We start from the raw sequence: 23819 nt of genomic DNA, 5'->3' as shown, positions 1-23819 counted from the left end.
AGGGATGTTTTGGAATTCAATAGGATCAACTCACCTGACCAACTATATGCAAATGAACTATCTGCTTTAATGGATATAATTTCACATGATGCACAATTTAGAGGCCAAGCATTCATTTCCCTCAAATGAGGTGAAGAAACTATGGCTATCACCTATAAAACAAGCTCAGTGACTTCCACAGTACTCACTGTACTTCATACATAAAAGACATACAATAAAAAAAAATACTGCCAAATACAGAGCTCATTTTTCTTTTAATAAGAAAAAGGCAGGTCACATGCTCGCCTGCCAAGTAACTTAAACATTGTAAAATCCATAACCAAGACACTCAAAACAATTGAACAGATGTTTTTAATACAGAAAGACCATAACCTAAATTGTTAGTTTTGTTTCTATATCAACATGGAAGTGTAAAAAGTAGAGCAGATTACAACAAAGCAGAGTGTTAATACAAAATTAAGTTGACATCAGCATTGGCAATACAATGCTATCCACTCACTCAATTCTTCCACAGAAAAAGTATCTTATGAGCATAGCAACAAACAATAAAAGATGGTGGGTGTAAACACTGAATTTCATTTGGAAGAACCCTTCCTATGAATTCAAAGAAATATATTAAGTTCAAGTTCTGAATACTTCTTCCAGCATTGATTTTCAGGTCATAACACAGTGACTCAGTGTTACAGTGTGCACCCAGTTTTAGCATGGAATTACAGCCAAGCAATACATCTTTAAAAATAGGAAGATTTTCTTTTTTTTTGGTATATAGGCATAAGATATAATTTTACTAATGGGATATAAACAGCTTTATTATACTTTAATACAAAAAAAAAAATTGAACACAAATATTCAGATCTGGCTTTAAGTTACGGCTTTTATTGATTAATACACAGTAAAAATGTTGCCCCAAATCTTTAAGCCTATGACCTACAGTGAAATATTATTTGAAGTAGTAAAGAAAAGGGATACTCTTAAAATATGTCTCCCTTTCTATTGCATACACTTGCTACTTAATAATCTACCTACCTCCAATATTAGAAAGTAATAGCTTGATTAAAGACTTTAAACTATTTACATTGTATCTTAAATGCAAATCAATTATTTTATGCTTTCAGCTGTGTCAGATTTAAACTTTCAGTGTTATAAAATATTTCAATTAGGTGGTTAGACTTAATGGCCATCTAGACTTCTGTCAACATAACCACCTAGGTAATCACGTTGCAAATCCTAATAAAAGTGCAACTTTTAAAAAATATTTGGAAAAAATGTATCAATTTTTCTTTTAATTCTTGCATATCAGATTTACAGAAATTTATCATTGGAGTTACATTTTTTATTGTAGCATCAGTGAGAAATAGTAAAAACTAAACATTTCAATTAAAAATGTTCCATACTGAAATGTCAGTAATGTTTTCAAAATCACTAACCTTCTATCAAAATCCAGATTGATACAAGGAAAATGTCAAATATCACAGAATTAGGCACAAACCATCTAAGGAAAAAAAAAAAGTGTTCAACACAATTTTACCGAACCAAATCATATAATAGCATTTACTAAATGATTTTATGAAGAAAATTTTCTCTCAAAAAAGGAAAAAAAAAACTTAACAGAAAATGTTGGCTCCTAAAATGTCACTAACTAGTAGGCTTGAAGATGAAACATCTACTTTTAAAATAAAAAGTGAATCAACTATAAGAATGTATTCTTTTTTTTTATTTAGCAGAAAGACGCATGGTAGCGTTAGAATGTTAATATGTGAGCAGTAATATACACTCTTAACTGTACTACTAAATTGTATAGCAAAGTTAACAGTTGTGATTTTCAAGTGCACTGCTGGCCACAGGGCTGCACTGTTTTTAAGAGCCATGGTAAAGATGGAGTGTGCTTAAAACAGCAATATCATATTTCTGCTCAACTTGAACAGAGTTGGAATGCTCAACACTACTGTTCAGTTCAGGAATACTTTCAGCAGTGTCCCCAAACCCATGATAATGTCCATACTGCAGAATCTCTCCAGGATCCTCCACCCAGAAAGGCCTATGAGCGACACAGCTGCTTGGGCTTCCATTCAGATGCAAAGAACCACACAGATCTGAAGTATTGCTGCCCTTTTCAAGATCCTCAAGGGCACTGTGGTTTGGACTGGCAGGTGTTCTGTTTACACCTGGGGAGGACAGGTCTGGAGTCATCCCACTGCTGAACCCATTCTGTGGTGCTAGTAGCAAACACTTCCCAGGACTCGTTTCCATTTCACCCAGCTGTACACTGAAGTCCAAAAGTCCATTGGTGGGATGTCCATTTGTCAATGTATTCACTAAGGAGTTGCCATTGTTCATATCTGCATCAAGAAATACACCTGTCACAAAAGATGAGAATCAAGGAAAATTCACTGTAACTACGCTCCATAATATTTCTGCCACTGGCCTAACTTATTTTAGACCATTTTCTTCATGGAAACAGGATTTCAAAACAGAATTAGCTTGACAGAATATTTCATATAAAGACCAAAGCCCAGTTTGAGTTACACTTTACATAAAAAATTATTACAATTAAAAATGTCCAGCTAATTAATTTTTCTAGAAAAGGCAAAATACTTTAAAAATGGTATATATACAGAAAAACAAAGACATTAGTAGAATGTAACACAGAAAGATAAGTTAAAAGACCAGTGTGAAGGTGACAGAGCAGTGATGAGCATTGCTATTGCATTTTTTTTTTTATACAACTTTTCAACACACAGCAGAGAAGCACTTGTGCGGTGATTCAATCTGTCAGTCTGGCTGGAAGCACAATAACTTTCCTCCAAGTGGACTGACCAGGGTCAAATTTGAAATTAAAGCCAACCATGGGTCCAGAATATACCCTATCGAAAAGGACCTCAACCTCAAGAGATCAAGGACATTTTCAATGGGACCACATTGAAAAATGCTGGAAACCTCATGAGTATGCATAATTTTCACTTTGCTTGTTTTTATAACAGGAAATGTTCACATACTACTACAGATACCTAGCTATGTTACATTAAATTATATAATTGGAAATTAAACTGCATTAGAAGTGACGACTTAAACATCACTATTGTTTAGTGCAGAAGTTCCCAAACAAGTCCTGGGGGACACCTAGCCAGTCAGGTTTTCAGAATATCCACAATGAAAATGCATGAGATAGATTTGATTACCATGAAGGTGATGCATGCAAATTTATCTCATGCATATTCATTGTGGAAATCTTGAAAAACCCAACTAGCTGGGGGTCCTCCAGAACACGTTTGGGCACCACTGCTTTAGCGAATGATATGGATGAGAGAAAGTACACAGACTGAAGTTTATGCACAGAAGAAATAGTGTACAGAGGATATTTTATTCTAAAATTATGCTCGTCTGCAACATTAGTAACTTTGGTTAAACTGGTAATCTATGGAAGAAAAGATGTAGCAGCTATACAAGGTTTTGTTTTTTTCACTCGGATTTGGAATAAACAAAACAATTTCATGCAGAATGCCATAGAGGCAACAGAATTCAGAGGTTTCAAAGAGAATTAAATGCAAGGTCATAGACAGAAGAGCAAGACAACACTATAAATACCCATGCAAAAACAGAGTGATGTTTTTAGGTACCTCAGATAGTAAGGAAATATTATTTATAAAAACTAACACTGTGAGGCCAATTCATCTGGACTGCATGTCTAGGATTGTATTTTTAAACAATGTCCAAGTCTGTTGAACATTTTTAACCTTTGCAGCTGCACCTTTCATTTTTTTTCTATTTTCCTCATTTTATCAAAGTTTCCCTTTTGAAAATTTAGTGTTAGAGCTGTAGATTTACTTATTGTCCCCCTTCCAGTTATTAGTTTAAATTTGATCATGCTATGATCACTATTGCCAAAGTGGCCCCACCACCGTTACCTCTCTCACCAAATCCTGCATTCCACTAAGAATTAAATCTAAAATAGCTCCCTCTCTCGTTGGTTCCTGAACCAATTGCTCCATGAAGCAGTCATTTATTACATCCAGGAACTTTAGCAAGTCCTGATGTTTACAATTACCCCAATATTGACTAGGTAAATATATCTCCCATTATTATTGCACTGCCAAATTGGTTAGCTTCCCTGATTTCTCTTAGCATTTCATCATCTGTCTGATCATTTTGTCCAGAGCATGTCCCTTTTTGAAACTGAGTGAGATGTGTGCGATGCAGGAGATATGCATGCATTTAGATGTCTTTTAAAATTTGGTTGGCATATACCAACCAGACTTGTGTACGCATCCCCTCATTGATGTGCATGCTGGGCTTTTAAAATCTCTCTCTATATACGTAAACTGCTTATTTCTACATTGTAAATTATTTTGTCTACAAGTATTATATATGGTGTAAGCCGGTTTTCATGCATCCTGAAAAATCTGGCGAGAAGAAAATTTCTCTCAGGCCATCCTTGAAAACCTGAATGTTTTATAAACAGTTTCTTCTCCCACTCAACATAAACGCTTTTCAGCTCAAAATATGACTATGTTGGGGAATACTTAAAACCCTTTTTTTTTGGGCTAACAAACATTTGTTTTGAATTTTAGCCAGTGCTGGGGCATTGATTACAATGACTTCAGGGATACAGTCAATTTAATTTGGAGCATTTTATAGCTTGTTCAACAGTAAGCTCTAGCTTACTGCAATATTTCAAAATTTATCATTAGAATTTTTTAAAATAAAATTTGACATGGCTATCAGCTTTATAGATCGTGGTGACCTTAAATAAGAAGATATTTGATATATCTAGGTTTCGAATTATATTTCTTTTTTAAAAATTGCTTCAGTTTAATGCTAGGTGTAGATGCTGCCCATTTGGACACCTTTTCTGTAAAAAATAAAATAAAATAAAAGCAATTGAGCTTCACACAATTTCCAATTTTCACATTTCTCATACTCAGGACCTGCACATATGCAGCCATCTTTATCTCACATAAGAAACATGTTTCTTTTAACTGTTATGTGCTCCTTTTGGGGGTAATTCTGAAATAGATTAATATACATAGTGCGTAATTTTCAAAAGGATTTACATATGTAAATGTAACACACTTATGCAAGTAAATCCTATGGATAATTCGATAGCATATAATGTAACCATTTTCAAAAGCCTGCTTATATGGGTAAAGTGCCTTTATACATGTAAAACCCATTTTTAAGCATGTAAATGCTTAAAAAAAATCAATCAGGGGCCTGTATGCAAAACTCATGCGTACAAATTCGATTAACTATTGCAATTATCTTTCTATATATAAGAACATAAGAAAATGTCATACTGGGTCAGACCAAGGGTCCATCAAGCCCAGCATCCTGTTTCCAACAGTGGCCAATCCAGGCCATAAGAACCTGGCAAGTACCCAAAAACTAAGTCTATTCCATGTTACCATTGCTAATGGCAGTGGCTATTCTCTAAGTGAATAGCAGGTAATGGACTTCTCCTCCAAGAACTTATCCAATCCTTTTTTAAACACAGCTATACTAACTGCACTAACCACATCCTCTGGCAACAAATTCCAGAGTTTAATTGTGCGTTGAATAAAAAAGAACTTTCTCCGATTAGTTTTAAATGTGCCCCATGCTAACTTCATGGAGTGCCCCCTAGTCTTTCTATTATCCGAAAGAGTAAATAACCGATTCACATCTACCCGTTCTAGACCTCTCATAATTTTAAACACCTCTATCATATCCCCCCTCAGCCGTCTCTTCTCCAAGCTGAAAAGTCCTAACCTCTTTAGTCTTTTCTCGTAGGGGAGCTGTTCCATTCCCCTTCTCATTTTGATAGCCCTTCTCTGTGTTCATTACAGATTTTACAAAAAACTGTCTCTAGGCTGATAAGAGGATTTACCCTGGGAATGCATTACCCCCTTTTAAGGGATTTACATTGGTTGCCGCTCCATCAGCGTATACATTTTAAGATTCTAGTGTTGATCTTTAAAACCATTAAATTGATTGTCCCCTCATATTTATTGAAGCTGCTCCAACTGTATACTCTTGCAAGATATCTTCATTCCTAGGGAATGGGTTATTTGGAAGCTCCTTCTATTAGTTCACTTCAAGGTAACTCGTATTAGGGCTTTCTCTGTGATAGGGCCTATAATGTGGAATTCTCTACCCGTTGCCTTGTGGGCTATTAACGACATTAAGATTTTTCATAAACAACTGAAGATATGACTGTTCCAAGAGGCTTTTGGGCAGCTCTAACAGCAGAGATTTAGGTACTGTGCTTTTCTTTTTCAGGATGATAGTAGTCTTTTGATTATTTTTGTAATTGCTATTATTTTTTTTATTTTATTATGTATTATGACCCACATAGCTTGGCTGGTTCGCTATGAGCGGGCTAAAAATGTATACTAGAACTGGCGAGACTGGCTTTACCCTAGAACCACCAACATGCATGTTTTCGTGCATCTATGTTTTAGGCTCTATCATTGAAAGAAAAACATATTTGTGTAAAAATTGATGCGCTATAATAAGTACAGACAAGAATTAAGCATTCTGTCAAATTATTTCAAAGTTTTTATGGTACAGTTTGTAACAGTGTTTTCTTTACTGTAAGTATCATACGAATTTCAATAAAAGAGCTCAATGTAGGGTTTTGGTTTGTTTTGCGAGGGAACAATGAGAAGAGAAAGAAAAACGATAAGTGGCCGAGAAAATAAAATTATCATAAAAAACTAATCAAAATACATAGCAGCGAATCTAAGCCATGAGATACCACAGGCTGACACCAGATGTCAGCATAAAATACAGTAAATAGTACAATACGAGCTCATGTGCACAAAAAAAGTGCACTCAGCAGTTAAGTGGCTCAAAAAATAATGACAATAAAAAAAAGGAGATCTATATTGGTAGCAGAGAATCTAAGCCATGAGATACAAGCAGCTGACACCTGATTATCAGCATAATACAATAAATATTGCAGTATAAGCTAGATGTGCATGAAAAAGTACACTCTGTGGTTCTAGGGTATTTCAATATTTGGAGAAAAACCAAAGGGGCTGGGGCGGAGGACAAATTATCAGAAATCAAAGATCAGCATAAATGATTAAAAGTCATTTAAGTTTCAACCTACTGCGATCATTTTTTACAATTGTGTAGGCATTTATAGTTCACGAATGCATGAAAACGTACTCAGCGGTTCTAGTTAAATAAATGTCTACCCTGTCACAGTTTAAAAATGCACTCCTCACAACCTAACATATGTTCATTTACAGCATGCAGACCTAGGATGAGTCTTTGAGAAGCTGCCATCAGTAGATAAATGGCATCCTACTTTTGACTCCTGAAAGAAATTACCCTAAGTTTTGAATCACACTGTAGTGCTTGCAATCACTGCATAGAAACTCTGAAAAATCTGCCTTTACAACCCTGAAACTCCAAAGGTAGAAGGCCCAGTTTATGCTAAATGAATGATAAGTGTACAAGCCTATGGGATTTATGCTAGAAACAGACCAATCACTCAGTGTGGTTGGTTAATTCTGGAAGGGCATCTGCTAGCATGCAAATATCACAACACTCTTCCAAGTGGTCCGAAAATAGTCTTAATATCTTTTTTCTCTGTTTACTTATTTTGGAGAGAGGTTTCCTCTTCCCTGCAAAGAAGGCCCTACACATGCAAGTGTTTCCATATTTCAACCAAATTGTCCACAGAATTTCATGTAAGGTGGTATGTTTCAAAATCTGATCACCATTTATGAAAAATACTATGCTATGAATGGAGGCTAATGCCAGACAGGGCTCCCAGAATACTTTAAGGGTTTATTTGCACTGTCTACAAAGGGCATCAACGTATGTACCATTTGTATTTTTGAAATTCTCAAGATAAAATTGTGTACATTTTAAACTCTCTTCCAAAGATATGCCCAGCAGAAGAGCATAAATAAAAAACAAAATGGATGGAATTCCATTTCTGGGTCATGTGCAAAGTATTAAGGATGATGTGCAGAGGAGAGTGCTCATTTACATGGAATTTTTTCTTTTTTATTATTATTGTTCCTAGCAGCTCCTTTCCAGCTCTGTTTATTTATAATCAAAATGAAATATGATTTTATTGCATGTTTTTGAAGCTGGATTGTAAGCTGGGGCACACCATTAAAGGTAGGTTATATAAGTGACAATGCTGAAATCTGCAACTGCATTTTAGAACATTTAAAATTATGATACACAAAAAAATATACATTTACATTATCATAGAGAGGCAGTGGGTATCTATAGAACCAAATAAAACTCCTATATACACAATTATTTGTTGAGCTGTTGCACTTGTAACTTATGCAGAGCATGCAACAAGGCACATAAAAAAGAAGCCTTAAGTCAAAGTACTGAGCAGGAATTTATCTACTTAGATCTACAATGAAACCACTTTATCTCTTTTATACTTGCAACATGTTCTATACATACCTAATCTCACAAACATCTATGTAAATAAAACATGATAGGCTTTACAGTAGTACAACAGTTTCCAAGATACTGGATAACAATGTGCAAAATGTTAGCAATTACATTGGAGTAGTTTTAGAAATAATAGGCGTACTGATTTATGCAACGGCAAGGGGTCTGCATTGCAGAAACTGTATAGATATCAATTTCTTTAGATCCAACAGAACCACTCTCCTGAAGCTGGGTGTCTTCAGTCATTTGAGGGCTGTTGCAGCTAAGACGGAACTGTCCAGCCCCACCTGAAACATCAGCAGACTCTGTTTCTACATGCATGATGTCAGCATCATCCTCAGCTCCTCTGTTTATTGTCTGTACGAAGCCAGCAAAACTCCCAGCTACACAGAAGAAAAAAAAAAAAAAGCAGGGATTTTAGTGCAATTAGAAACAGAGAGGAACAAGTTCTAAAACAATCGGCCTGATTTTCAAAGCATTAAGCAAAGCTGTGAATCTAAAGAAAGAAATCCTCATTATTTTGGGCCTGCACTGTAGCGAGTGCACTGAATTTCATAGTTTATTGAACAGCACTTGTTATTTGCAAATCTTTTTGGAATTTATTTGCCTTGTGCCAAATTTATGTCCTAGGCAAAGCCTGTGCTATTTCAAAACTGTGTTGAGAAATAAATTACAGCATTTTTTGTAATAAAACTGCCAGCGGGGTAGCCCATCTGATTTCTTGAGGGATAAACTTTTGGGGACAACAGTTCACTTTGTCAGATGCTTATCCTTCATGAAATCTATTGCTCTAACACAGAAGTTTGCAAACTAAAACCTATGGGCCACATACAGCCTGCAAATTTAATCTGGCATGTGGCAACAGGAGGAGTGGATTATATGTTGATATTGGGAGGAACACAAGGTTACATCCAGCTGTAACAGGCAGGAGGAGGAACTGTCCACTCTGATGCAAACTACTCATTCCGGCATCTTCAGCACAGAAATAGGATGACAGAAAAGGACCATACGGCTTATCTAGTCTGCCATCCACACCAACTATTCAGTTTTACAATCCCTACCCCTCTCAGAGATTGTGTTTATCCAATGCTTTCTTGAACCACCTCCTCTGTGAGACTAACATCTCTGTAAAGAAATTTCCTTAGGATTACCTGAGTTTACCCCTTTTACCCTCATCCCATGACCCCTTGTTGTACAGCCACCTTTCCACTGGAAATGGAGGTATTTAAATGTTTCTATTATATCTATATATATATGTTTAGATTAAATCTGCCCCATATGCTTCAGAACAAAGACTACAGACCACTTTAGTAGTTACTGACTCCATCCGGTTTTATATTTATTTTATTTATATTCTGCTTTTCGCACTTTTTTCAGTGCTTCAAAGTGGATTACATTCAGGTACTGTAGGTATTTCCCTATCCCCAGGATAGGGAAATACCTACAATACCTGAATGTAATCCATTCATAGGTATTTCCCTATCCTGTAGGTAGGGAAATACCCAGGATAGGGAAATACCCAGAGGGCTTCCAATCTAAGTTTGTACCTGAGGCAATGGAGGGTAAAGTGACTTGCCCATGGTCACAAGGAGCGACAGCAGGACTTGAACCCTGGTCTCCTGGTTCATCGTCCACTGCTCTAACCACTAGGCTACTCCTTTGAAGGTGCAGTCTCCAGAACTGAACACAGTATTCTACATGAGGTCTCACCAAGGATCTAATACAGTGGCAATATCACCTCCTTTTTTCTGCTGACCATTCCTCTCCCTATGCAGCCAAATATCTTTCTGACTTTTGCCATCACTTATCCACCTATCTGGACATTTTAAGTCCATGTACAAAAACCATAGAGTGGTATTTCCTTTTGTTGCTAATCTTAGTATGTTTGGAATCGGCAGTAAGAAGAATTGTGATTTTTGCACATACTCAAGTGCAGATATGAGTAGCTGGTATCAGAGCAGGCAGAAATAATACTGGTGCAGTTCCAACCCTTGCCAGCAGAAAAGTAAAACACCCAGGTAAGGATGGCGTAGGAGAGGACAGGCAGGGAAAGAAGGCGGCAGTGTGAGTGAGAGGAGGAGGAGAGGGTGAGTGATGGGATAAGAGGAAAAGGGAGAGGGGTGGAGGATAGTAGAGAAAAAGAGTGATAGGGAGGTGCAAGTGGGAGAGTGTGCCACAAACACATCTCCCTGCCATATCCCCTCTGTGAAAGTTGCCTAGGAAGTGGAGAGGTGAGATGAAAAGGAGTTGCCACACAAAGGGGGAGTGGAGAGGCAGATAGTAACAATTGTTTTAAAAGTTGGCAGACACCCTATCTACCATACCTCTGTGGGAATCCCGCCCCATGCCTACCCCCTCCCTCTGCATTTCAAAATCATCAAAAGCACCAGACTCCAAGGTGCCTATATCTCCCCTCCACTCATCAAAACTCATATGAGAACCCCCCCACCCTGGCCCTTAAAGTGATTTAAAATGTTGCATGTCCATTCACTTAAAAAGTTCATGAATCCCTGTCCTATAAGTTACTCAGCTTCTGTGTCAAATTAACATTTTTTCTGGAATTTTTCTATGCAAATTTTGTTTTGCATTTTGGTGGAAATGTCACGTTTATTTCCAAAAATACTCATTAAGGGGTAGATTTTATAATATGCGCACAGGCTCGTGCAAATTATAAAATCAGGGGTTGGCGCGCGCAATGGGTGCACAATTATGCACCTTGCATGCGCCAAGCCGCGCTGCCTTCCCCCGTTCCCTCCCCCTAACCTGACCTTCCCACCCCTTTTCCCCTAACCTTTCCCCCATCTAGCCCTACTCTAACCCCCCTCAAAAATTTTGTTTTACCTTTTGCGCCTGCCTCTGGGCAGGCGCAAGTTGCGCGATCCCCGGCACAGTGGCAAATATGGCCGCTTTGCCAGGAGCCTGACCCCGCCCCTTTCTGCAAGCCCTTTTTACACGCGTGTCATCAAGCCTTTTTTAAAATAGGCCCGGCGCGTTTGTAAACCTTTTAAAATCAGGCCCTAAGGGCCTGATTTTAAAAAGCCTTTACACATATAAAACTGGGATTTAATCAACTAAATGTACTTTACTCGAGTAAGTGGGCTTAGAACATAAGAAGTTGCCATACTGGGTCAGACCAAGCATCCTGTTTCCAACAGTGGACAATCCAGGCTACAAGTACCTGGCAAGTACCCAAACACTAAGTCTATCCCATGTTACTGATGCAATTAATAACAGTGGCTATTCCCTAAGTCAACCTGATTAATCGCATTTAATGAATTTCTCCTCCAAGAACTTATCCAAACCTTTTTTAAACCCAGCTACACTAACTGCATTAACCACATCCTCTGGCAATAAATTTCGGAGCTTAATTGTGTGTTGAGCCAAAAAGAATTTTCTCCGATTAGTTTTAAATGTACTACTTGCTAACTTCATGAAGTGCCCCTACTCCTTCTATTATCCGAAAGAGTAAAGCAAATGTTGCTTACCTGTAACAGGTAAGCAACATATGCTTTCTCACAGGACAAGCAGGATGGTAGTCCTCACACATGGGTGAGTACAGAGCTGAGGATGTCCGAACATGCACCAAATGTACCCAAAGGCGTGCACCAGGCACAACAACTGGGGTGAAATTTGGTAGAGGGCATCCTCAACCCCACCAGGCAGGCGGAAGGGTGTTGGTACGTCACGTTGTAAACAGGTTACGAAGGACAGACTGGCCGAAGATGGAATCTTGTCTTCCGACTTTGTCCAAGCACTAGTGGGCTGCAAAGGTGTGGAGAGAACTCCAGATGGCAGCCCTGCAAATGTCAGGAAACAGCACCGATCGTAGGTGTGCTACTGAAGTCGCCATGGCCCTCACAGAGTGTGCTTTAACACGGTCTTGAAATGGAATGCCCGCTTGCTGATAGCAAAAGCATATGCAGTCCGCCAACCAGGAGGAGAGAGTCTGCTTACCCACAGGCCGCCCCAATTTGACAGGATGGAAAAAGACAAACAATTGAGTGCTCTTCCTGTGGGCAACTGTACGGTCTAGATAGAATGCTAGAGCCCGTTTGTAGTCTAGGGTATGCAGAGCCTGCTCTCCTGGGTTGGAATGGGGCCTGGGAAAAAAGGTAGGTAGTATTATGGATTGATTGAGGTGAAAATCCGAGACTACCTTAGGTAAGAATTTAGGGTAAGTGCGGAGTACCGCCCGGTCCTGCAGACGTTTAGTGTAAGGCTGATAGGTAACTAGGGCCTGTAATTCACTAACTCTGCGAGCTGAAGTGATTGCCAAAAGAAAAATCACTTTCCATGTGAGATATCTAAGTTCACAGGAGTGAAGAGGCTCGAATGATGGTTTCATGAGCCGACCTAAAACCAGGTTAAGGTCCCAAGAAGGGGCCGGAGTACGCAGTGGAGGCTTGAGGTAAAGCAAGCCTTTTAGAAAACATGTTACAAGGGGTTGTACTGAGATAGGAACATCCCAGATACCTTTATGGAAGGCGGCTACTGCACTGACATGCATCCTAATGGAAGAAGTCTTTAGACCTGACTGATAAATGCCAGAGATAGTCCAAAAACTTCGTGATGGGACAGGAAAAGGGGTCAAGGGATTGAGAAGAGCACCATGACATGAACCTTTTCCATTTGTAAGAGTAAGCTTTTCTCATGGAAGGCTTCTGTGAAGCAATTAAGACACGGGAAACTGGCTCAGAAAGGTTAAGTGGCTGAAGGATTAACCTTTCAACATCCATGCTGTCAGGGACAAGGCGTGAAGATTAGGATGGCGGAGGCACCCGTCGTTTTGAGTGATCAGAAGCGGGTCTGTCCCTAAGGGAATGCGCCTGCAAATGGAGAGATCCTGCAGTACTGGAAACCACACTTGGCATGGCCAGTGAGGTGCTATCAGGATCATAGTTCCCTTGTCCTGACGTAACTTCACAAGAGTCTTCGAGAGAAGAGGAAGTGGATGGAATGCATAAAGCAAACCGGTTGTCCACGAGAGGGAGAATGCGTCTTTGGGCTGAGTGTTTGCTGCGGATGAGAGAGCAGAAGTTCTCTACTTTGCAGTTTTGAAGGGACGCAAAGAGGTCTATATGAGGATATCCCCATTGTTAGAAGATGGAGTTCGCCGCCGAGGGGTTGAGAGACCACTCGTGCGGTTGAAAGATGCGACTCAGCTTGTCTGCCAACACATTGTCCACTATCGGCAACCAGGTGGCTCTGAGGTACATCGAATGGGAGAGAGCTTCTGCCCATATTTGCGCAGCTTCCTGACACAGAGGAAGGAGCCCGTGCCCCCTTGTTTATTGATGTACCACATGGCCACCTGGTTGTCTGTCTGGATCAGGATAACTTGATTTGAGAGGCGATCCTGAAATGCCCTGAGAGCGTATCTTATTGCTCAAAGCTCCAGGAAATTTATTTGGTGTTTGGCTTCCTCTGGAGACCAAGATCCTTGTGTCTGCAGATTGGCCACATGGGTTCCCCAACCGAGGTTGGAAGCATCGCTGGTGAGAGTTATTTCTGGAGCCTGAAAGGACAAGCCTTGGAGGAGATTGTATTGATTTTTCTACCAGGGAAGAGACTGACGGTTACGTGGACAATGGTCGACAGGGGCTGAATGCTTTGAGTCCATTGAGACCTTAGAGTCCACTGCATGACTCTCATGGCTAAGCAGGCCATTGGTGTGAGTTGAACTGAGGACACCATGTGTCCCAGGATGATGAGAAAGTGGCGTGCAGTCACGGAGTGCTGAGACTGCAGCTGGTGAGCAAGAGACATGAGAGTGAGAGTTCGCTGTCGAGGCAGAAAAGCCTTTGCCTGCAAGGTGTCCAAGTCTGTCCCAATGAATGACAAGGTTTGAGATGGGACTAAGTAGGATTTGTCGTAGTTGACGAGAAATCCTAATGAAATTAGAGTGTTTAAGATTAGATTGAGGAACGACAGAGCAGCTTGCTGAGTGGGAGCCCTGATTAACAGTCATCTAAGATAGGGGTAGACGTGTACACCTTGGTTCCCGAGGAAGGCTGCAACTACTACGAGGCATTTTGTGAAGACTCGTGGCGCAGATGCTAGGCCGAATGGAAGCACTCGGTATTGATAGTGCTTGGGGCCTACTAGAAATCTCAGGTATTTGCGATGAGACGGAGTTATCCCAATATGAGTGTATGTGTCCTGGAGGTCGAGAGAGCAGAGCCTGTCTCCTCTTTGTAGAAGAGGAAGAAGCGAGACTAAGGTTACCATCTTGAACTTCTCTCGCTGGAGGTACTTGTTGAGGGCCCGTAGGTCCAGAAGAGGACGAACGCCTCCTGATTTTTTGGGGATTAGAAAGCACCGAGAATAGAACCCTAGGCCGTGCTGAGAGTAGGGTATGGGTTCTATTGCCGTGGACTGGAGAAGGAGGGAGACCTCTTGATCCAGAAGGATGGACTCATTGGATGTTCTCCACATCGGTAGAGGTGGGGAGTCTGGTGGCAGGGAGAGAAAATTCACATGGTAACCCTGAACAATTATCGCCAGTACCCATTGGTCTGAGGTGAGTGCCATATGTTGTGGAAGTGGCACAATCGACCTCCCACTGGTATGTGAGGCAGTGGAATCTGGCTGCTGCTCTCTAGGTGGAAATCAAAAACCTGAAAGCAGGCCCTGGCTGAAGAGCTGCTTGTGACTTTTGTTTTCATGTCTGATGAGACTGGGCTTTTTGAAAAGGTCTTGTGGCAGGTAGGACTTGGCCCTTCCGAAAGGACTTCTTAGAGTCCTTTCGGAAGGGCTGTTTTCAAGAGTAGTCAGGAGGAATCAAAGAGAGCTGTCAGAGTCTCATGATGGTCCCTAAGTTCCGCCACTGTCCGTTGAATCTGCTCTCCAGGTGTAACCTGTCTTGTACCACAGGGTGGTGAAGGTCAGAAGACGTAAGCCAGGCCCATCTCCTTGCCGAAAATGCTACTGCAGACACTCTGGTAGCAGTATCGAAGATATCATAGGATGATCTGATCTCATGCTTGCCTGCCTCAAAACCCTTGTTTACTAGAGTTTGAAGCTGATCTTGGAATTGTTGAGGCAGGGTATCTGTCAAGTCTTGTATCTGCTTAAAAGTGACCCTATTATATTGGGTCATATAGAGCTGATAAGCGGCAATCTGGGAGATGAGCATTGAGCCTTGAAATACTCTGCGTCCAATGGCGTCTATAAATTTCTGTTCCTTGCCAGGGGGGAAAGAAGTGTGAGGCTTTGATCTTTTGGGTCTCTTTTGTGCAGATTCAACAACTACAGATTGGTGATCCAATTGAGTTTTCTGACAGCCTGGAGCTGACAGAACCAAGTAGGTAGTGTCAGCCTTTTTATGCACTGGAGCAATGGATCCAGGATGTTCCCAGTTCTTCTTGAGAAGATCTAGAAGAACCTGGTGGATAGGAATGGAGGTTATTTCTTTAGGAGCATCCAAGAATTGGAGCAACTCCCATCATCTGATGTCTGTCATCCTGTTCAGTCTGCAATTGGAAGGGAACCAATTCAGACATTTCCTTCACAAAATTTATAAAGGAGAGGTCCTCTGGAGGAGAACGCTTCCTACTTTCAGTGGGTGAAGGTGATGAAGGTAAATCATCAGTGTCTGGCGAGGAATCATCAGTCCAGGTATCATAAGGATCAGCACCAGTCCCTCTAGGAAGTAGAGGGGATGGGGTGGTGGGATACCTGAGGGTCCTGGCCTAGGCTCTGAAGAAATCTGAGGAATTATCGGAGGCACCGATGAAGGCATCGAAGGCGCAGGCATCGAGGGCATCGATGGATGGCTTGGTGGCGCCGGACGTATCGGCACCGATGGTTTAATCAGTGGTGAGGGACGATTTGGCATCGATGGCTGAGGCAGAACTCCCGATGGAGGGATGCGAAACGGTGTTTCTCCTCCCGATGACAATGTAAGTGGGGAGGACACTGGAGCCATCGGCGACCCAGGGTCCATCGGTGGAAAAGTGGCAATGAGTGCTTCCATCCTGGAGAGCAGTGGTGCCAATGTTGCCAGAACCGGGTCGGTGGACAGTTCCGCAATCAGTACCGGTGTCTGAGGAACCTGGATTCGTTGCATCGCCTTGTCGATGGCCTCCTGAACCATCCGGTCCAGGTCTTCTTGGAGACCTGGAGCAAGCAGCCCCGGCTCCGGAACAGAAGGAGGCAGAGGCATAGCCGGAGGGACCACCGTTAAAGGCGGAGTTGCGGCTCCCGATCCCGTTGGGTGAGGGTTGCCTTGGTGACCCGGTCGCCGAAAAGGTCGGTGCCTTTTCTGGACGGAGTTTCTTCGACAGCTGCTCGGACGATGGCGAGGTCGATGATTTTGCTCCCTCGATGGCCCGAGACTTATGGTGACGATGGCGATGTTTGTCTCTATGATCCCCTCGGACTTGAGGGGGAGTAGAGGGTGTCGAAGGCCGAGATGTCGTCGATGCCGGACAGTCACCGGCTGGTGGTCGATGCTGGCGCGAAGTTGATGATGCCGGTTCTGACGACGTCGATGCAATGGACGGAGTCGGGGTTTGAGCATGGAAGAGAAGTTCCATCTTCTCCATTCTGGCCTTGTGACCTTTTGGTGTCATAAGGGCACATTTGGTGCAGGTCAAGACATCGTGCTCGCATCCTAGACACATAACACAGACTTTATGATGCGATTACAGTCCGGGCACAGACGGAACTCCAACGCCATGGCAAAAAAAATTGAGCCGTGATACGGTCGACGGCCAGTAGGCCGTAGGGGCCAAACTAAACGGTAAACGGGTAAAAACTTACCTGAGTTCCGCGGACTGAAAAAAGTTAAAGGAGGGACCCCTGTGGGACAAATTGACTTTTGGTAATTCCGTGAGGAAAATTCCTGTCAGGAATCTCTACAGAGCTCCTTTACCGCGAGGCTACTGCTGCGTGGAAAAAAGAAGACTGAAGGGGGACCCATGCTGGCTGCAGGATTAGTGCCATGCCCAGTAGGGGCCAGTTAAAGTTCTGGAAACTTTGACTAAAGTGTTCCGTGATTGGGCTCCATCCTGTGATGTCACCCGTATGTGAGGACTACCATCCTGCTTGTCCTGTGAGAAATAACCGATTCATATTTACCCGTTCTAGACCTCTCATGATTTTAAACACCTATCATATCCCCCCTCAGCTGTCTCTTCTCCAAGCTGAACAGCCCTAACCTCTTTAGCCTTTCCTCTCAGAGGAGCTGTTCCATTCCCTTTATCATTTTGGTCGCCCTTCTCTGTACCTTCTCCATTGCAACTATATCTTTTTTGAGATGCAGTGACCAGAACTGTACACATTACTCAAGGTGAGGTCTTACTATGGAGCGATACAGAAGCATCATGACATTTTTTATTTTATTCACCATTCCCTTCTTAATAATTACTAACATTGTTTGCTTTTTTGACTGCTGCATCACACTGAGGCAACGATTTCAATATATTATATACTATGACGCCTAGATCTTTTTCAGAGATTTGTTACAATATATGCCATTGAATTGTCCATAGGATTTGCTTGTGTAAATCTACTTTATATGCGTAAATGGCTTTTGAAAATTGCCACGATAGAGTAGTTACATTTACAAGTGTAAATTCTTTTGAAAATTAACCTGTAAATGCGCGTTTCCAAAATTTGCAATTCTATACTTTTGTAACTTGTTTGCTTGAAATAAATAGTATCCCTGCATCAGTTTTGTCCAATTGTAATGTGTTGTTAACACTGCTTTGTGTATTGCATCATTCAAAAAGTGGCCTGTCCCACCTTTTACCAGAAAGTATCCATAAGACCGCAGAATACCAAATTTAAAATGCTTGTCTGCTGCGATTACAACTTTTTTGCTCTTTAAATTCTACCCATTTATTTGCTAAATATGAGCACTCAATGCTGGATTCAGCATATATAATCCAGCACAAATGACTAAATGGGTATATTACCACCACCATTATTTCTGGATAAATATCATACAAATGAGTTTTACTTAACCAATTCAGCCCAATTCTTTTGATTGACTTACACTTGTGATTTTATCAACTTTTTAGTTTTCTATGGCTTTCAAAGGCCCTAATGGTTAAAGTAATAATTTCCCAGCTACTTTACGGCATTTGCGATATGTTACACCGCACAATACAGTCTGAATGGCAGTGAATCTATTTTTTCAGTCCTTCGATAGATCCCGTAGCAGATACCTTGTGCAGGCTTAAGCAGAGTAAACCACAAAAGCTAAACACTTCTGGCTTCCCAAAGAACAAAACAGGCAGTTGTAATTAGTGTAGATATATTTTGCGGTTTATACTTGCTTATAATGGATTTAAAAACAATTTTCCTTTTCCAAATTTATTTTGTTGCTAACAGGTCGATCAACTGAGAAGACTCCATCCGCTACTAGATCAGCACTTAATACGGTTTGCTTTATTGACATACAAGCCGTTAAGCCCGTTAAAACGGGCTACATCCCTCTGTCTCTCACCTCCCCCTCATTCTCTCTCCCCTCACTCTTCACCACCCCCTACCTCCCTCCCTCACACTCACCCACTCCTCCCCACCCTCCCTCTCCTCCCACTCAGTCCCTCCCTCCCCACTCAGTCTCACTCACTCCCTCCCCTATCCCTCTCCCTCCCTCTCTCTCTCTCAGTCCCACTCCCTCCCACTCCCCCTCACTCAGTCCCAGTCCCACTCCCTCCCTCCCCCTCTCACACTCCCTCTCTCTCCTCCCCTCTCACTCAGTCCCTCCCTCTCTCTCTCCTCCCTCACTGCTGCCGCCCGTCTTCGCCGCTGCGGCCCTGTCTCTCACCTCTCCCCCTTCCACTTACTCACATCCCTGACTCTCACCTCTCCCTCATTCTCACTCTCCCCTCACTCAGTCCCTCCCTCCCAGTCCCTCCCCCTCACTCAGTCCCTCCCTCCCAGTCCCTCACTCCGTCCCTCCCTCTTAGTCCGTCCCTCCCTCTCTCTCGCCTCCCTCCCTCGCTACTGGCCGCTGCCGCCGCCGCTACTGCCGCCGCCCGCTACCGCTACTGCCGCCGCCCGCTACCGCTACTGCCGCCGCCCGCTACCGCTGCCGCTACTGCCGCCGCCCGCTGCCACTACCGCCGCCCGCTGCTACCGCCGCCCGCTGCCGCTACTGCCGCCGCCGCCTGCTGCCGCCATATTTGTTTGTTTTTTTTGACGCTGCCTAAGACAGACGTGCTCGCCCGCACATGCGCAGTAGAGCTGCTCTCTACTGCGCATTTGCGGCACGTCGGTCAAGCTTCGTTTATTAGGTAGGATTTATTTTAATCATCCATCATCAGGTTTATATTACTTTTCAGAGCTGTTCAAGTACTCCTGGCCTTACTTTACCTTCGGCAACCAACATTACCAGATGTAGTGAAGGCAGGCTTAATGCATTTCATACCTTCAGTTCTAGCTTTCTTTACTCCAGCAGACTCCATCTCATGAAAAGATCTCTTGCGATTGGTCCCACCACCGAAGTGATGGGGTGGACTCTTCCGATGGCTCCCATTTAACGTGCCATTGTAATAGAAACCATTCAGTCGACAGTTCTGGAGGTTGAAGAGAAACTGAGCGCAATCTTGGAAGCCCTGGGTATGTGCAAGGTCTGCTGCAGTCAGGCCACTGGCATTTCTCAAGCTGCACGACACAAAGAAACAGAATTACTATCTAGTCTTCAGCCTTGGCAGCTACTCACAATGACTAACTATCTGAAGGTGATGAGAGAACTTAAGTCTTCACTTAAGGATAGGGGTCAATTAAATTTTGTTTTATAACTAAAGCTTAAGCTAAGTTTGGAAGACAATATAATTTAAAGTAAATATACTACACTCCTTAACAAAAGATTACCTTCCTATTTATGCTTTTTGATATATCTTACACCTTCACTAAATGTCTGAAGCATCTCAATTTAATGCATACTTCAGACTCCAGAGAACACACTGACTGCTAACAGGTTCCTTTAGGCATGATTCTCATAAACTAATACCAAAGCTTAACTGCAAATTATTATGAACTAACAACAAAGAAACAAACCTTAATATCAAATTGGCAATTGTCCATGGCATTCTTTTAGTCCAAGGTTATATATACATTAAACATTTTTACACTACGAGAATCTTAGTATTTCTGCTCATATTTTGCTACCAAACAATTCATGTTTCAAAGCAGTGACATCATAAGTGGGGGGGACTTGACTTTGCTTTTACATTTTCAGTTTAGTCGTACATAGTTGACTAAATTATTAGTATTACAGAACCAGAGACCCTTCTTAAATACCAATTCCTCTTTATTCTTCAATAGCAGCAAGAAAGAAACCTGAACAATGATTTAATAACTGGAGAAAATAAAACAGAACACAACCAGTACCCTCCCCATTCTTTCTCCCACTCGCCCCCCCCCCCCAAAAAAAAGCACCATTTCCCAAACAAACGAGGCGGCATCATTTGGCAAGCTTCAGTTGTTATTCAAAGCTTCTAATGTAGAACTCACCTGAAGACGACAGCAAAAGTGTTGAGGAATTTCATGAATTATTTTTCCATTCCCTAAGAGACACTCCTTGATGACACAGTTGGCCAGTTAGGTTTCTACCCCATTACTCTTCCAGGTACCATGCTGCTTAGTACACGAAAGTTTGCCCAAGGAAGGAAATAGCTTAGACTGCATTGAACAAGATGCAGTCTGAATCCTAAGATCATATTTGTCCTGTCAGACAAATCTGATTGACTTTTTCGACTGGGTAACTAGGGAATTGGATCAAAGAAGAGCGCTCGATGTCATCTACTTTGATTTCAGCAAGGCTTTTGATAAGGTCCCTCACAGGAGGCTGGTGAATAAAATGAGAAGCTTAGAAGTGATTGCCAAGGTGGTGGCCTTGATTGCAAACTGGTTGACAGACAGATGACAATGTGTGATAAATGGAACTTACGCTGAAGAGAGAGCGGTGTTAAGCAGAGTGCCGCAAGGATCGGTGTTGGGACCGGTCCTGTCCAATATCTATGTAAGCGACATAGCGGACGAGATAGAAGGTAAGGTTTGTCTGTTTGCGGATGACACTAAGATCTGCAGAGTGGACACGCCGGAAGGAGTGGAGAGAATGAGACGGGATTTAAGGAAGTTGGAAGAGTGGTCGAAGATATGGCAGCTGAGATTCAATGGCAAGAAGTGTAGAGACAGGCATATGGGGTGTGGAAATCCGAAAGAACTGTATTCGATAGGGGGTGAAGGGCTGATGTGCACGGAGCAGGAGAGAGACCTTGGGATGATAGTGTCTAACGATCTGAAGTCAGCGAAACAATGTGACAAGGCGATAGCTAAAGCCAGAAGAATGCTGGGCTGCTAAGAGAGAGGAATATCGAGTAAGAAAAGGGAAGTGATGATCCCCTTGTACAGGTCCTTGATGAGGCCTCACCTGGAGTACTGTGCTCAGTTCTGAAGACCATATCTCTGAAGGGACAGAGAGAGGATGGAGGCAGTCCAGAGAAGGGCAACCAAAAAGGTGGATGGTCTTCATCGAATGACTTTGAGGAGAGACTGAAGAATCTAAATATGTACACCCTGGAGGGAAGGAGGAGCAGAGGTGATATGATACAGACTTTCAGATACTTGAAAGGTTTTAATGATCCAAAGATAACGACAAATCTTTTCCGTTGGAAAAAAAGGTCAGCAAAACCAGGGATCACAATTTAAAACTTGGGAGGAAGACTCAGAACCAATGTTAGGAAGTATTTCTTCACGGAGAGGGTGGTGGATGCCTGGAATGCCCTTCCGGAGGAAGTGGTGAAGACCAGAATTGTGAAGGACTTCAAAGGAGCGTGGAATAAACACTGTGGATCCATAAAGTCTAGAGGATGTGAATGAAGAGCGGGAATGACTGCTACTACCTGGAGATAATACCCTTATTCAATAAACATACACACGATTAATGCGACTCCAACATTGTTCTAAGCTTCAACGGCAAGAGGAAATGTGGAAAAAAGGATTTGCATTCACAAAAAAGCAGGGAGTAGCTTGCTTTACAGCAGTTACTACCCCAAACCAAATAAGCCTGATACTTCACTTTCAATGCATATCAAGCATAGCTCTCTGCTTCAACGGCAGGGGAGAAAGACCGATACTTCATGCATATCCAGCATAGCTCTTTGCTTCAACAGCAGGGGAGAAAGACTGATACTTCACTTTCAATGCATATCCAGCGTAGCTCTCTGCTTCAATGGCAGGGGAGAATGAAGAAAAGGGGATCTATACAGACAACAACCAAGGACTGAATTACATAGTCTGGGTAAACAAATAAGCATGGGTGTGGCTTGCTTATTGCAGCGGTTAATACCCCTAACTAATTAAGCTATTTCACTTAGATGCAGTTCCAACACTGCTCTCTACATTAATGGCGGGAGTGGAAGGGAAATAGAACCAAAAGGTTACTAAGGGCTAAGAGTAACAGGTAAGTATGAGAAAAAAAAGTGCGAAAGCTTGCTGGGCAGACTGGATGGGCCGTTTGGTCTTCTTCAGCAGTCATTTCTATGTTTCTATCTTACTCCCTCTCCTCCAAAAGGTGGCAGAAATCTGAATCTGATCCTAACATCCTGTCTTAAGTGAACTGGCTACAGAAAGATTGCAGAAAGGGTTTAGATAGGTCTTTTAAGACTAACTACAGGATACCTAGGGCCCAAGTGCCAAACATCCACAGACCACAATAACCCAAGGCAGAGGATTTAAAAGGCAATTTACTTTGTAAACAACACAAATCTGCACTGACAGATGTATGGTGTTTTCAACAAAAAACTCAAGATTGGCATCTTCCTGGATGCCTTTATTAAGAACCTGGGCAAATCTGCCCATTCGATCCAATGACTGATCCTAGTCCTCAATTAAGTGCATACACATGTACACATGTTTTTTCAGTTGAACTAGAAGCAGGGATTGTTCACCTTGTTTATACGAGTCCCAAAATTCATACTTCTGTAATCTAGTATACAAATAAAACCTCAAAGAGAAAAGTGCAGTGTGGAGAGGGAACAAATCCATTAGGTCTCACAGAGAGCCAATAACCCAAAACAGGTAAGATCTTTACCATCTTTCAGTACTCTCTCTCTCTAACCCTAAGACCTTTGTTCATTTTAAACACTGGTCTAACAGGAAAGGACAAGATTTTTCCCCAGTTCTGGGTAAAAATTTTCAAGTAGCCCTTGGATGCCTGCAGTTTATTCAAGAGTTCAAAACAAAAATTCCTGTACACTATTTCCCGATAAAAGACCCTACTTCATTCAAATTTTTGTCCTCAAATAGAATGGGTTTTAGTGGTCAAAAATTTCAAAATCGATGGTAGACACAAAAAGGGGTTGAATCAGCACAAGTTTGAAATGGTCAGAAACCCTACAAAAACAGGATCTACTTCCTCCGCAAATAACTGCTATTCCTTTCATCAGCAGATG

General features: G+C 41.9%; 1 protein-coding gene across 3 annotated transcripts in view; it reads right to left on the bottom strand.

The window, feature by feature from the left end:
* Positions 1 to 235: 235 nt before the first annotated feature.
* Positions 236 to 23819, bottom strand: part of ANKRD10 (ankyrin repeat domain 10) — a 110092-nt gene continuing 86508 nt past the window's right edge. For 2 of the 3 annotated variants that reach the window (XM_029604697.1, XM_029604699.1), the window contains exons 4-6: positions 19790 to 20025; positions 8697 to 8792; positions 236 to 2357 (exon numbers count right to left, since the gene is read on the bottom strand). In XM_029604697.1, the coding sequence (XP_029460557.1) occupies positions 1858 to 2357; positions 8697 to 8792; positions 19790 to 20025 (832 nt within the window). In that variant the 3' untranslated portion in view covers positions 236 to 1857. The remainder of the gene's footprint in view (positions 2358 to 8696; positions 8793 to 19789; positions 20026 to 23819) is intronic. The other variant, XM_029604698.1, reaches the window with a different exon arrangement.

Source organism: Rhinatrema bivittatum, chromosome 5, assembly GCF_901001135.1.
Source record: "Rhinatrema bivittatum chromosome 5, aRhiBiv1.1, whole genome shotgun sequence".
Lineage (NCBI taxonomy): Eukaryota > Metazoa > Chordata > Amphibia > Gymnophiona > Rhinatrematidae > Rhinatrema > Rhinatrema bivittatum.
Note: the sequence above shows the minus strand (reverse complement) of the source record. Positions and strands in the feature narration are given on the sequence as shown.